The sequence below is a fragment of the Balearica regulorum genome, chromosome 2, assembly GCF_011004875.1.
Source record: "Balearica regulorum gibbericeps isolate bBalReg1 chromosome 2, bBalReg1.pri, whole genome shotgun sequence".
NCBI lineage: Eukaryota > Metazoa > Chordata > Aves > Gruiformes > Gruidae > Balearica > Balearica regulorum.
Genome location: NC_046185.1, coordinates 4,802,645 through 4,818,243, shown reverse-complemented (window position 1 = coordinate 4,818,243; position 15,599 = coordinate 4,802,645). Strand labels below are relative to the sequence as shown.

At 38.0% G+C, this 15,599-nt stretch overlaps 1 protein-coding gene across 3 annotated transcripts in view; it reads right to left on the bottom strand.

The window, feature by feature from the left end:
• AGO2 (argonaute RISC catalytic component 2) overlaps positions 1 to 15,599 on the bottom strand; it is a 70,606-nt gene that overhangs the window by 12,452 nt on the left and 42,555 nt on the right. For all 3 annotated transcript variants that reach the window (XM_075743239.1, XM_075743238.1, XM_075743240.1), the window contains exons 9-18: positions 15,372 to 15,491; positions 14,899 to 15,021; positions 12,986 to 13,119; positions 10,292 to 10,476; positions 8,203 to 8,362; positions 5,775 to 5,865; positions 4,433 to 4,627; positions 3,131 to 3,265; positions 1,639 to 1,740; positions 12 to 211 (exon numbers count right to left, since the gene is read on the bottom strand). In XM_075743239.1, coding sequence (XP_075599354.1) covers positions 12 to 211; positions 1,639 to 1,740; positions 3,131 to 3,265; positions 4,433 to 4,627; positions 5,775 to 5,865; positions 8,203 to 8,362; positions 10,292 to 10,476; positions 12,986 to 13,119; positions 14,899 to 15,021; positions 15,372 to 15,491 — 1,445 coding nt within the window. The remainder of the gene's footprint in view (positions 1 to 11; positions 212 to 1,638; positions 1,741 to 3,130; positions 3,266 to 4,432; positions 4,628 to 5,774; positions 5,866 to 8,202; positions 8,363 to 10,291; positions 10,477 to 12,985; positions 13,120 to 14,898; positions 15,022 to 15,371; positions 15,492 to 15,599) is intronic.

Sequence of the window (15,599 nt, the reverse complement as noted above, 5' to 3'; positions counted from 1 at the left end):
ATGCAACTCACCTATCGTGTTCTTTATCCACTAGATGATACCTGGCTCTGAAGGCAACCAGGTGCGCGTAATATGCTGGTGCAGGGATGGAAACAGAACGAGTACAGCGTACGTACGTATGACACAGCTGGTAGGTAAGAATCTGCAGTTCATCTGAAGAGAAACGATTGTCATCCCAAAGGACATGGTAATGAGAAGGTCTGCTTGTTCCCTGAAGGCAGATCACACAGGATGTCAGCATTTCAAAAACAACTCTTTAAAATTCCACCTCTGCAGGTGCACTGCAGTATAACTGGCCGCTTCCTCAAAAATCATGTGAACAATTCTACGTACTTCAGCTAATATTTTCCTGTAAAAGGCAAACAACCTCCCTCCTGGCTCCCCATATAACTAATCCCTTTGCATTTTTGCTTAGGATTGCATTTTCTAGAATTTCATCCCTGGTACTGAAATTAAATGATCTTACAGAAATGCACTTTCATCTTGTGAAACAGATCTGATAAAAAGCCATCATATAAAGTAGCTTTAGGCAAAACATTAATAGCCTACAGCAATCTAACTTGTGCTCCTACTGAATACACTTTTTTAGACAGTATCACACACAGACAGGAGAGAAGCACAATGAACAAATGCACGAGGTGCGCTGCCTATCTGTTTAGTTTCATTATTTTTTTTCAGATTTTAACAATCACAGAAGAGCACCGTGGATGGCACAGATGAAAAGTCAAAATACACAGATGGAAGTTGTACTGTTTGTCTCCTATGTAAAGGACGCAGGAAATACCCAAGAGGCAGTGTCACCTGGGCAATCACCAACCGCGTGAGGTTTAACAAGGGCAAGTGCCGGATTCTGCACCTGGGAAGGGGCAACCCTGGCTTACAAACAGACTGGGTGATGAGACGCTGGACACCAGCCATGCTGAAAGGGACTTGGGGGTCTTGGTCGACAGCAAGTTGAACATGAGTTAACAGTGTGCCCAGGCCGCCAGGAAGGCCAGCCGTATCCCGGGGTGCATCAAGCACGGCATTGCTAGCCGGTCTAGGGGAGTGATTGTCCCACTCTACACTGCGCTGGTGCAGCCTCACCTCGAGTACTGCGTGCAGTTTTGGGTGCCACAGTACAAAAAGGACATAAAATTATTGGAGAGTGTCCAAAGGAGGGCAACAAAGATGGTGAAGGGTCTAGAGGGGAAGACATATGAGGAGAGGCTGAAGTCCCTTGGTTTGTTCAGCTTAGAGAAGAGGAAACTGAGGGGAGACCTCATCGCTGCCTACAGCTTCGTCATGAGGGGGAGCGAAGGGGCAGGCACTGATCTCCTCCCTCTGGTGACCAGTGATAGAACCCAAGGGAGCGGCATGAAGCTGAGACGGGGGAGGTTTAGGTTGGATATCAGGAAAAAGTTCTTCACTGATAGGGTGGTCAGGCACTGGAACGGGCTCCTCAGGGAAGTGGTCACAGCACCAAGCTTGATTGAGTTCAAGAAGCGTCTCGGTTAACGCTCTCAGTCATATGCTCTGATTCGGCTGGTCCTGTGTGGAGCCAGGACTTGGACTCGATGATCCTTACGGGTCCCTTCCAACTCAGGATATTCTATGATTCTATCTTTGAAAGTTACCATCCCACACAAAATGCTGTACCTGAATACCAGCATGACTACACAGGTAAAAGTCAAACTCTGATGGATGGGTGATTTTTGTGTCCACTGTGGTACCAGCTGGAATGTTTCCGCTTTTTCCAACCTGTGTGAACAGAACATGCGAATATAGTAAGGCACACACAAAGTTTTTTCTTTTCAGCTATATAAAAAGGGGAAAGAAAACACCAGAAACCCGTAAGAAAAAAAATCTGTAAAAAGCAAAAAGTCAAGAAGAATGAGAAAAACCAAAATTTTGTTCAAATGAAAATCTGGAGTGCCTCTAGTACAGAGGCAAAAAAAGGAGCTGCAAAATCTTCCTAGAAGTTACCTACAAATATTAGCTTTTATGATTAATGTAAAAAGAGCTTCCTGCAACTGATTTGTCAAATTCTTTTCACCTTCCCATTCCAGGACAGGTTATTCCTCTGTAACTTTTCTTGTTTATACCTGAAAAAGGACAATCCGTAGCTGCAAGACAGGCCTCTTCTTCCCTCAAAAACACTTTACCTCAAAACTGAACTTGAAAACAATTTAACAACTGTAATCATAACATGTTATCAATATAAAAACCACCTTCATGTCAGTATTAAAAGTTATTAATTATTGCCTTGAAGCCTGGTGGGCTTCAAATACTCACACAGAGTAGCCTGACAGAAGGAAAGAGAACATGAAAAACCTGTGAACAGAGGTCTGCCATTAGGAACTCTCAATTTACAGCAATGTCTCCCATTCTAGGCTTGGGAAGTCTCCTCTCCACCCAAAAAGGTGGAATCAAATATTTCTACGTGTACTTCACATAGATACAAAACCAACTATGAAACACTCATAAAATAATTTGAGATGTTCAGTACTACAAATAATGTGTGTGACACTTGATATGCCCAATCCGAACTCCACGAGTCTACGACATTAGACACCTAAAATACCTTAAAGGTACCATTAATGGAAAAGAAAGCATTCTCAAAGCGTAGGGTTCACCTTACCTAATAATTTCAGTGTCTGCATCTCAGCTAGCAACCCAAGAGTCACTCCGTAGTCAACGGCAACCAAACTAGTGAACTCGCTAGCGCTAGAATCAGGTGAAATGTGCCTTAAAGTGTGTTGGGAATACTAAACAGATCTCCATTTACAACAGAGTGCCTGCGATAACTGTTCCAGATGGAGACATCTACGTTATAAACGCTACACTACTCAGATCAATCTCAACCCTTGAGGATCTTGAGACAGTGAAAAAACAGGAAAGTAACCTGAAAATTGTGATGAACTTCTAAAAGGATGGACAGACTTGTCTTGTCCTGCTAACGCTTCATAAAAGCTTCTTGCCAGTGTATTATATACGGGACAGAAAATGAAGGGTTTAGTTTCTAGGCAGAAAGATCTCACCCACTATGTTACGTAGTTCTTCAAAAAAGTCTCTTACTGCTTAAATAAGCATGAAGTAATAGGTAACTTGGCTGCCTGCTAGATACTTGCTGGTCACAATTAGAACATACCCGTTCATTTTTATCTGTACAGAAGAGTCTGGTGTGATGTCTTTTCTGCACAACTATAAATGTAATTCCAGGCTGGTAATCCTTTTCTAATTTAATGCATGCTTCTCTGATAGCCAGCAATTCATGATGGAGAACCTGAATCATAAACATAAAGATGCGTGATAAATATGAAAGACAGCTATCCTTACAGATTACTCTTATTTATCTACAGATTACTCTTATTTATCATGTTCCTTCTTGTATTGTCACTCAGAGTAATGAGATGTCAAAGCATGCAGGATCAACCCGTAATTTCTTCACTTAATGAGAACAAATTAGATCACCAGTTTCCTGAGCCAGGCGAGAGCTGGTTCCATATTTGTTCAGCTTCAAGCATGAGGCTTGGACTAATAAGTCCGTGTCAAAATCTTTTTAACTGCCAAATACAAATGAACATTTAATTAGGCTGTTGAATATACAACAGCTTAATTATTTTTCAGACAAGTACAAGGGATACAATCCAGAATTCCTCAACTGCATGCTCTTTCCCAGCTTTGTGAACTCTCCTGCAGGACTACAGGCATCAATAAAAACAGAGAGGGAAGTGCAATAAAACAAAAAGCAATTATTTGGGATTTGGGTTAATTATAAATTGCTATTTCAGTGAAAAACAGTGATAAATATAGAAAAAAATATCAAAGTTCATCCAAAGATTATTTTATTAATTCAAGTTTACTAAGTGACCTTTACTCCCTTCCCTTTGGACTTTGAGAAGTTGACTATATTCTGTATCTTTTAATTTACATATAAAAATACTGGAAAGGAAAATGTATGTAAATATCTTTAAAATATATAGGAAAATATTTCATAAAATATAGTACTTGTAAGCAAACAAAATAAATACAATAAAGTATTTGCTGAATTGTATCAGGAATGAATGAAAAATGACAATGTGAAAATACAGCATTTATTAATCCTGGTTAAAAAAGCAGGAAAATTAGCTTACACTTAGTTTTTCTTTACTGTCCAAATTCTATGGGTTGCAGTTTGAATAATGCATCTTTAAAAGGTCACAGATTTGAACACAGCTTGAGTGCTAAAACTATACTTTAACATTTATAATTTTGCAAAGGGAAGTATTTTAAAGGGGAAAAGTACTAGAAAAAAGCTCATGAAAAAATATGAAAACACTTTCTCTGCTCTGCTTGTTTAGAAACCAACATATTTATTGAGGATATACTTTTTTTTCATAACTCCAGCTATGTCAAACTACATTACTACCAGAAAACCACGTAACCAAAATCTCAGAAAGAAAAATATAACCTGTTGAAACTGCCCCTCAGAAACGCCATCTCTGTAGAAGATTATACGAGTTGGTTTAAATCTAGTTGATTTGTAGAACTGAATAAGCAACTCCCTGACCATGGCAGCCAAATCTTGGATGATTTCTTGGCGGTGCTGCTGGACCCGAACAGTGGCACAGTATCGATTAGGATGAGCATCCATGCTTCCTACAACCTGTTGAAAAAAATGCTTTGTACCACATCAAACTTAAAATCACTTTATTAAGAGTATTTCATGAAGATAACCTCATCTTTTTAACATTATCCTGTAAACTAAGGGGTTGACCTAGCAAAGATGTAGTCAAAATCATAATGTACTTGGAAAGAGCTTTGAGTTTAGTCTACCGGTGGTAACATACCCTGCTGAAACAGGAACAATTATTTTAAACCTAAAAGAGTCTCATTTCCTATCTCCACCTACATACAGTTAAAAAACAAATACAGCTTGGAACACTGATACTATGAAACCATTGCTTTTGTTAGGACTCCTGCATAGGAATCCGAAGTCCTGAAGACCAAGTGCCTTTGTGGGACACTGTGGAATCCATAAAACTGAATAGTGAGGCACCACAGAAATGTCCACACCGAACAGACCCTGCCCACCAAGGGAAGGGAACTTTCTCTTTATGAAACCTCAAAATTCACACATTTTAAAAATGGCATGGGACTTAAAAACAAACAAGCAAACAAATCCAAATTTCATATGTCAAAAGTCAGAACTAAGCACATCTTCACCTGGCTTTTGCTGAACACATGTGTAACCTTTTAAAAGAAGTATTTATTTAGCACCAGAGCTAACCCTAAGATGAAAATCTCACATACTGACACTATTATATCTTCACTATTACAGAAGCCAGAGCAGCCGTTACAGATGTTTGACATAATGCAAGTCAAAAGCCTTTCTTTCAAGAGATTACTACACAATTTGTGCCATCAAGAAGCTTGAACCCCCCCAAACCCACAACTGAGCCAGCCTAATTCCCTATCAGCAAGGGATAAATTCTTAACATTTTTAACTGCTGAAAAAGCAGATTTAAATACGCACGAGCTTTGTACAGGTTGCTGATAAATATCAGCTAATAGAAAAGCTCCTCTGTGTATTAGCAGCTCAGGCATTTTACAAGCTAATACACACATTTAAGTAATTAGTATCAGAGCAAGCTCTCCAAAGTTTCATTAGATTCCTGCAGAAAAATAATTTATAATACTATAATCAGGCAATCAGAAGAAATGGACCACAAAAGAATTGAAAGCAATAAAATGTATTAGAGCTGAGCAGCAGGAGAGAGCAGAGGTTAAAGATCATTACACAATTTACTCACTGCAGCAATGGAAGGCTTTTTTCCATCTCCAGCTGGCGGATGAGTTACATCTGCACCAAGGAATATGACAGGCTGTTGAAATACCGGCGGTCTGATAAAGAGAAAGCAAATTTGTGAAAGAAGCAAGGCTTACGCTTAATAAAGCAGATTATAACTCAAGTAAATAGCACTCTGTACTCTTGCAGTGAATTAGTCACCAATTTGCACTTGACCAGAGTTGGTCACTTGTACTGTGACTGTAATTAGAAGTCCTGATTAGGGTTCTTATACTAAATATGTAGGCATATTTTTTAAGCATATCTAATTGATAATTTTCATCAAAAAAGAATAATGAAAAAATAAATCCATTTTTTGAACTTGGAAAATTGCAGCCTCTATTAATTAGACCACGGGAAACAATAAAAGTTAATCCCTTAGCATCAAATAGCATCTGAGAAAACTGAAGGACTGTGCACATATACAGACACTATGATTTTGTTTCTGAACAAAAAATAGTGTTGGTAAGGAAGTACAAGAATTGTGGATATAATAGGTATTATTTTAAAACCAGATTTTTTTTTTTTAAACTATGCTTCAAAGTTTAAAAAACCCCAAAACTTTAAGTGAAGATATTAATCCACTGCATCAAAGGTAGAACACCAAAACACTACACTGGAAGTTTTAAGCTTTAACTCCATTCATTAATAAAACAATTTTAAATGGAAATCTTAGACCATCAGAATATTTTCATGTGTATGTAGGTGTGTGTGGGAACAGTTATGTAGATAGATGCATCTGTTTTCAGACCTTCTCTAAAAAGGAATTTCAAGGTAATTATAATTACGTAACTTATAATGCAATTATACAAATAAAAAGCTTTTCTATTGCCTTCAAGCAACAGAAAATAATAGAGAGTTCTGTTTTAAATGCCCAAAATCTTCACTTTTCCCAAATGCCTAGGTGTTGTGTGTAGTTGTGCCATTTTTCCCTCCCTTTACGTAACTCTGTCTTCATGAATGCATAGTTTATTGGTATGAGTAGAATTCAGCTTTCTGGCCACATTATTGTTGTCAACACATGCCACTTAACAGAGACCTTATGTTTATGAATCCAGCATAAAACTACTTATATGGGGCGCGTGTTTCTGTTTTGTTTCTACAGCAGTATCTTTAACTTCTTTTTGAAAAAAAAAAACCCCAAAAAAACCCAAAACCAAAAAAACGCCAAAAAAAACAACCACTGTGCCTTTTTGAAATGCATGGTCTGTAATATGATGATTTTTAGTTGCTTTAGCAGGAGTCTCCAACAAGAACATTGCTCAGGCTGAGTATATTTAGTGCAATAAACAGAATTTAACAAGATACACAAAATATATATACCCCTTCTGATAATGTGTTCTTTTTTTCTCCCTCCCTAAGTACTTGTTGTTGGATTATTTTTCAGCAGCTGCCTTCTGACTAGCCTAAATACGTCAAAGTGAAAATTTGCTTATCTGTGCAAAACAGAATGTTGACTTCTTTGAAATAGGCTCCCAAGAATGATGTAGTGGGTTATTCCCTGAGCTCTCTCTACAGCTTGAGATGCAATGATGCTAAAAATGCCATGTTTTTACTGACATAGAAACCTAGTTGTTCATTTTGATTAAAATAACTTTATATATCTTTACGCCAGCCTTTGCTATCCTGCACAGGTAAGACAAAACAAGCTGTATTTTGTTCATTCTTCCATTAGAATTTCTTGTCACTGATTTTTCAATAAAACTCATGAAGAGTTTCAATTTAAGAACATTTGTATTAAGATGATACACAAACCAAGTACAGTCTTTAACAGCAGAGTCCCTCTTTTTTTTTTTTTTTTTTTTTAAAAACAAGAAGATATTAATTTCACTCCCACTCAACTATATGCAGGACTTCAGTGCCATGTCAGATATGGAATTCAATAGTATCAAAACAACTTCACAGAATATATCACTGTATAATTAAAACTTATCAATGTAATACAGGTAAACTGGACCTAGAAACCAATTAAAAGTTTTCTGCTCCTAGTTTTGTTTTTTTTAAATGTCTATGTACGTTAAGACATACAACAAAATGAAGAATCTTGAAAACAATGAAACTATAAAGGAAAAGGTAGTACTATTCAGGATGTTCTCTGTTTCTGAAAAATCAAGGCAAATAAAATATTACAAATTTTTCAGTCACATGAAAGTTGTATAATTCAATGGTCAGATTGCAGTAACAATATTTTTATTGTAAATTTCAACTGGAGCAAGTATTCCTCTCCAGTCTTTGTAACCTAACTTTTGCAGGACTATTAGAAGACAAAAGACAGTTCAACTGAAGAGGCACTTAAACTACAGTGCTATGACTGCAGATAAAAGCACCCAGTTATCTTAGTGTGACGCATGTTCTCTTTACAATACCCTCTTCTTCTTTGAAAGGTGGCTTACCTTCCCTGTGGCAGTAAAATATTATTTACGCCTCCTAATTTGACATTTATTTTTAAGCAAAGGTTAGACAGAGTTTGCGGTGTTGTTCTTTGCACATTTTTCATCTGAACGCACTGCGTCGCCATTCCCAGCACAGTGTCGCCAACACGCTTCACCTCCGCTGCAAAACAAAGCAAAAGAAAAAAAAAATAAAAATTGCATATCACAAATCAAACAATATAGGAGACATTAATTTAGTTAACTATACCTAGAGTTTTAGCAAAGCGGTTGTTTAAACTTAATGAAACAAGAAGAAACCTAACCCCCCCCAAACTCTACCCTGGCCTCCAATAAACCCCCTCCCAGTTCTGTGCTGCTCTGGCTGCTGACAGCACAGTAACTGAGTCCTAAATATAACTAAAGGCACTGTTGGCTTATTTTAACCTTTTTTTAAAAATTACACTAACTGTAATTTTGGAATTACAGTGTTTTATCATCAGTGTGGAAGAACCTTTGGCTAACGAAGTAGGTAATGTGGATAACATTAGGATGATGAGCACTTGTTTCACTATTAAACACCGGACTAGTAATGCAAACTTAATAGATACGTGCTGAGTAATATTCAGCTAATCGGTTTATCAGTTCATCACTGCAAGTTTATCACTTGCATAAAACATGGCCAGTTTAGCAAAGAATGGCCCATAAAACCTCCAAAAGAAGCTCATTAAGAACTGTACTATTCAAAAGATTAAAACAAAACCTATTGTTAACAACAAAATTGAGACTTAAAGCCTTTAAGAGAGCCATACTCTTACACTCAGGAAAAGAAGAAATTTAGGCTCCAAGACAAGCTCAGAGAAGATACAATCCCCCCTTGGCAACAGGAAAGGGAAACGCTTTTTGAGGAGCAGGGTGAGAGGAGGAGAAAAGACAAGACTGTGGGTATAGGCAGTGCAAGAGAATGGAAGAACGCAGGGAGAAAATAGAGAGAGATGATTAGAGGGAGTAGAAAGAACTATAATTAAAGATAATGACAAGGAAAGCAGATGAGAGTGGTACCACATCCTCTCAGTGGTTAAGTAGAGGAAAGAGTCCCCTTTTAATGCCAAGCAGAACAGTGAAACAAAGATGAGCAACTTCCTTGGCAAGGCTGAATTCAATGGGGCAAAAGATACTATTTTGTAAAAGTTCCTTTTTTAATCTATTTTGTATGAGATAATATTGGGAAAAGAAAGTTAGGCAATTATTTTCTGCTGTATTAAATTAGTGAGGGATCAGATAAAACAAATCTGCAGTTGCTTGGTAGATCTGAGCCATTAGAGAGACAGTCCATGAAGCTGTGGGAGAAAAATAGTGGATGGTGCTGCAATTAGGCAAGGTAAGTGAAAAAAGGAGGAAGGCAGGATAGGAGAATAAGCAGTCTTGCCTATAGGAAGAGCTAGTTAAAAACCAAAATGCGTGGTTTATCTAAAACATATTAAAACCTATGTGTATGTGCTGTGCACTAATGCACTAATTGTCAATCTGTTTCAAAAAAACAGTTTAAGTTACGGAGTTTTCACGTTCCTTGTCTCTGTGTCCTCGCAACCCAGGAGTTAAAAAACTGAAAGAATAGGAAGAAATCGATTGGCAGAAATCTCTTTCACTCAACTTTTTTTGCAAAAGGGTGACGGTGTGAGTAAGCAAAGATGTTCTAAAAGCTACACAGTTCTTGAGTTCATTACTTCTTCAATCACTTGGAATTTTTAGCACACAAATTATATTAAGTATATTGTAATCCAGTGCATATCAATTTCATCCATTTCACAAAAGCCCTGGTTTAGCTTTCTCACTCACAAACTGCATCTCAAATGCAACCAACAGGAAGAATGTGGAAAAGCAAATTAAAAGCATAGATGAAAATAATGAAAAGAATTAAGAACTTCATATAAAACATCAGGCAGCACAAGAATAAAATTAATTTATAGCCCATTCCCTAAATGCAAATTATATAGTTAAACCAGAATTAAACTTCTCTCATTCAGATACTTCACCAAATAAACCCAACAAACAACATTTTAAATTTTTTAATTGCGACTGAAATGCACACTCATGATTTGCACTTACTGACCATAGACTGGTGTTTTTCCAGGCAGAATTACTACAACAAGCTGCAGCCCAGTATAAGTGTTCTTGAGATGTCTGAACATGGGCTCCACACTGTCAGCTCCCTGCGCGTATTTACAGAAGCACGGCTGCCCCTGGATTGGCATTCCTGCATCTCTGGAAATCTTCCTAAGTTGTTCTGTAAAGGACCTAAAGGATGTAAATAAAATACATTAGATTCTCAGGTAGCAAAATCCACTTTGGTTTTTGTTCTTATTTTTAATGGAACAATCCTGTTAAAACTTGCAGAGTTGCACTGTCCAAAAACCTGGGAATTTACACCAAGTGCATCTTTAATTGACTGTGCCTATGTAGTCACCACCAAAGGAAAGAGAGGGGAAGATGAGGAAATACACTGTATAAAAACCACCATTACTAAAAACTTTGGTTCCAAAGCAAATTCCACCTTATTTGATCTTTCTATGGGATACTCAGTATAATAGAATTCAGTATAATACTTTTTGCAAAAACACTGCCATGATGATATTTTGGATAGCCTGCTCTACCATACCACCTTGTATATCACTACAGAAGTGGCTGGAGTTCCTTCTTTTTCTTGGTGAGGAAAAAACCAAACAGAAGTCACCAACAATTGCGTCTCAGCCAATTGATCTAACACCAGTACTAATGCACAAGAAACTGTTGCTAGATAGCAGCAAAAAGGTGTACCCTGGAGGTGAAGACAAACCTGCTCCAAGGACGGTGCAAATATAAGTGACCCTTTGATGGAACTGGTCAGAAACAGACACAACCTAATTTTGTCAGAAGCTTTCATCAGCGAAGACTCCTTCAGCCCCGCTGCTAGCAGGGTCTGCTGTGTTGCAAGCCTGCCTCCTTCTCCCAGCCCCTGTTAACACGGCAGCATTTGGCTATCGTTCCTTTTGAAGGGACACCAAGAAGACACAGTGCCTGTTGTACGCAAGACAATCGAAAGCACTCCTGCCTAGGGTTTTACAGAGTATACCCAGTCTTGAAAACATCTTCAAAGTCATGGCTCCTCCAGCTTGGATTCCTGCATCAATGGTGCACGAGTAGTCCCTAAGTACCATCCCTGTAAATAAAGGCCAGATGAGCAAGTAGGGAGGTGTCACAGCACAGACTGTTACAGGGGACTGGCATCAACACTGACAAAGCCCATTTTATTAGTTCACAGCAGATGTTCCCATAGGTGTCTAAAAAGTTGCTTATCTTCACCAAAGGGTGCCAGATAATAGTCTTACCCGCTGAGAGGGTGTGAAGATTTAGTTTCTTCCAAACCTGTTGTTAACTTTCATGAATCATAACAGCCCGTGAGCTTCAGCCCTGCAGCTTGTGGCTTATTGCAGAAAATCGGCACATTAAGCATTTTCTCTGGCAAAACAGGCACTCACCGCTATAAGCGGGAAGAGTCAGTGGCAGAACATGAAAGTCTAAAATGGTACATGTTTTGAGCCTTTTTAAGTCCATCTGTAAGTATGGTGTCTAAGAGGAAAGGTTCTCTCCCTGTTCCTGACAGGTAAAGCAGGATGATTTTGAAGACTTTTAGGAATTTTAAAGGTGTTTACTCTGATGGATCTACAGCAGCTGAGTTCCAACTTGCTCAACAAGATGCAACGAGGCAACAAGACGCAACTGGATACAGCCATATTCCTAGTATGAAAGAATGTCCTTTCGCAATAAGGACAAACTCCATCTAAGCCATCAAGTACTTTTATTTTGGCTTATTATGTTGAAGACTTCTGCCTCTCTCTCAAAACTAACTTCTCCTATGCAGCACTTCCACTAGAAGCAACAGTGTGGAAGGGAGAATTCTCTGGCAGCTTAGCTCCTGCCATGTACCTGGGGAGAACAAGTCCGTAGCCTTACATAATGGGAAGAAAAGTAAAAACTAAGATTCCCATTGCTTGCTCACCACTTCTTGGGGAAAAATTCCCAAGCTATTTAGCAAACCATCTAAAAGAACACTGCTGTGGCAATACTGGTGTTATGAATAATCACTGTCTTGTATTCACCTCACAAAGAGCAACTGAGTCACCTGTTAGGGCAGCTCTAAGAGCTGCACTTGCCCATGCATGAACAGAAAGCAACTGCCTGCAAAAGGAGGAACTGGACAATCCATTTACACAAGCATGCATGCTTTCCCTGATCTAAGAATGGTAGATGTCACTTTTAACAATAGTCTTTCAAAAATCACGTTCTATCCAAAGATAAGAGAAAACAAAATTGAAAATTTCATTCAAATGCTCAAAACCAACAAAATAACAGCTACTTCTACTCATCTTGCAAATTACGATTACTCTAGAGGGTAGAGAGGTTTAGACAAAAGGTTGGATTGCTTTTTGAAATTTTCCTTTTAAGTTAGCATTTACTCTTGACAAATACTTGGTGATTAACACCCTTCATTTCAGTCATGTTAAATTCTGTCAGAAACCTGTCTCACTGGTCAGAAACCTGCCATACAGTATAAATTGCTTTTGTAAGTGTGATTTGGAGGATTTCATGATGCTAGCATTGAAATCAGGCTGGCGTCATTCAAAACACAGAGACAGAACTTCAAAAGCACTGTTAAAGGTGTATTGCCAACAATTTAACAAAATATATATTCTAAATAAATAAGTGAAATTACGATATTTCCATACATGATAAATAATAAAATCACCATCTTATGAAATACACTTACTTAAGATGAACTTCAGTGCATTGGCGCTGGGGAGCAAAGCACGCAATTGCCCAAACCTTTATTTCAATTCCAGTGTGAAACTGTTTATTCCTCATGTCCCAGACTCCTTGAACTGGTGTAGCAATTGCTTTATTCTGGAAGCGGAAGGAAAAAAACCACACATAAAAATAAAACACTAATGCAAAAATTGATTCATGCTAACAAAAATCCATTATGCTTCTGCTTCCCTCCAACTAGCTATTATATATTTATATTTGCAGATCTTTCTCTCTGCTGTTCTAACATCCACCCTGTCTTACAAAGATCATTCTATCACTGTGGCAAGACAGCTTGCTAGTCTGGTGAAAAATAAAGCTCAAAAAAATAAAGCTCGTATTGTTCATTGTTATTGTTAATGGTTTCCTTTGGTTATATAAGCCAGCAGCAGACAGAAATCACATATAGATAGCAAGTCAGATTCATGCTTGGCATGTAACGTTGACAAGAACGTACATTTCTACAGTGACTTTAAAACTGCTCAGTGAACTTTCCAAGAGCGACTTAAATTAAGTATCATCAATATTTTACTCATCGCTGAGGCAAACAGTGGTTTCATGTCACTCACACAACTCTAGGAAAAATGTGAACCAGCTGACAAAAGATGGTCAGTTATTCAACTCTGACCTGCGCAACACTTTTTTTCTCCCATCAAGCAGACGCCACTGTGATGGATTATCTAGAGGACAAGGTATATAGTAAGATGACTAAAGTAATTCTGGTGATGTTAATTACCTTAATAAGTATTAGAATCCCATAGATGTTTTAGACAAATTACCACAATGTCTGCCTTCTCATTTAGCAGCAACAGCTAAAATTTATGGGAATTTTTCAGGACACACACAAATTTTAGAATTCATTTTGCAAAGAATCATGTCTGCTGAAGGCAGTACCTCCCCCACTCCAACTACTTCATCGTTCATCTGTCACTAAGCTCTTGTTCCCCCTGTTCCCCCAGTGCCAGAATAGTCCACGAGAGCACTCTCCCTAACCAGGATCAGGCAAAGACAGCTGGGTTATCTTAACCTGTCAGTGAAGGAAGGTTTCAGCTAATCTGTCTGATTTTTTTGAAGAGCTGTAGGTAGAAGACACGAGATCCTCTCCTACTGTGGGTTTATGGAGGCGACAGTCTGATTTGTGTGTAGGGACAGAACTATCTTCAGCTGGCAATCCACGATCTAGAAGAGGTTCGTCAGAAGCCTTCACAAACTAAGTTATCCCAGCGATCAAAGCTTTCAACTTGCATAAAACCAAGACATGTTATATAATTGATAGAAAAAGCTGTTTCTCAAGCTGTTTTTGAAAGACACCACAGTAAGAAGATTATGTCAGAAAGGCCATCTGAAAAGCCATTGTAAAGAAAAAAACCTGTGAATAAATACTCCAACAGAAGAAATGGCTCTAGAGAAAAACACACTGATAGAGATAAATCCTTAAGATAGTTGTCCTAAACACAGCTGCTCTACCCAGAACACTCCAAACCAACCAGAAGTTCAGGAAGATTTCAGAGTTAGGGGAGGCAAAAATGAACAGAAATAATTTGTCTCTGTTCTTCTCCATACACACCAATTTGAACCACTATTTGTAGATTTCTTCTTGCAACATGCAATAAAACAGTGTAAGAAAAAAAAAAAGCTTACACACGTTTTCCTCTTAAGTTTATGTAAGTGCATTTTTACTCTACCTTTATTTTCCAAAATGAAGGTGCGATTGAGGGACAGACATCATCACACACAACATGCCTGTTATATTTAAGGACTTTCAAAAATTATATTTAAGTTCTTATGATGATTTCATCCCATTACACCCAGTATCATTCATTAAAACAACCATATTTTAGAAGTTATCACAGATTGTACAGTATCTGTTCTACGTACCCTGCCTCCGTAGAGAATTGAAGGAGGCTGTAGGACTCTACCGGTCACATCTGTCATTTCATCTTTGACCATTATTCCAAATTCACGAACATATGGGTCGGTATTAAAACTCGCACTCCGCATCTGAAATTAAAAGGAATTAGATATTTCTTGCAGAAAAGGAAGTTCCTTTTATGAGATCTAAAACTTTCCGAGGTAACCTGTATATGGGCACATACCCCTTAGGTATGGGTGATGCCAAGCATTCAGAGGCTCTGTTAATTCCACTTAGATACATGGATGCCTCAAAATTTGAAATAAAACACCAAAAGAACACTCAAAAACCTTCTGTGTGAATGTATTTCTCTGTGATGAATGGAGAAAGTCCTATAAAAACCAGTAACCTATGTGCAGTACACAAACTATTTAGTATCTGCTAATAGTAAGAGAAAAGTTAAGTCCATTACTGCACTCAACTTCAACAGAACACTCACCAATTTGCTAATCTCTTCTTGACGGTCAGGTGCTGATCTGGCAGTTGCTCGAATCATAGTGGAAGTTTGATTGTCAGTGAGTTTCTTTATGCATCTTTGTCCTGCCACTATGTTGCACACCTAAAATATCCCCGTACAAAGCAAGTTTAAAAACAGAATACAACTGTTCTGTTTGGGGTTGGGGTTTTTTTTTTCCTTTCATTGCTGTGTTACACAATTTCTAAAGTT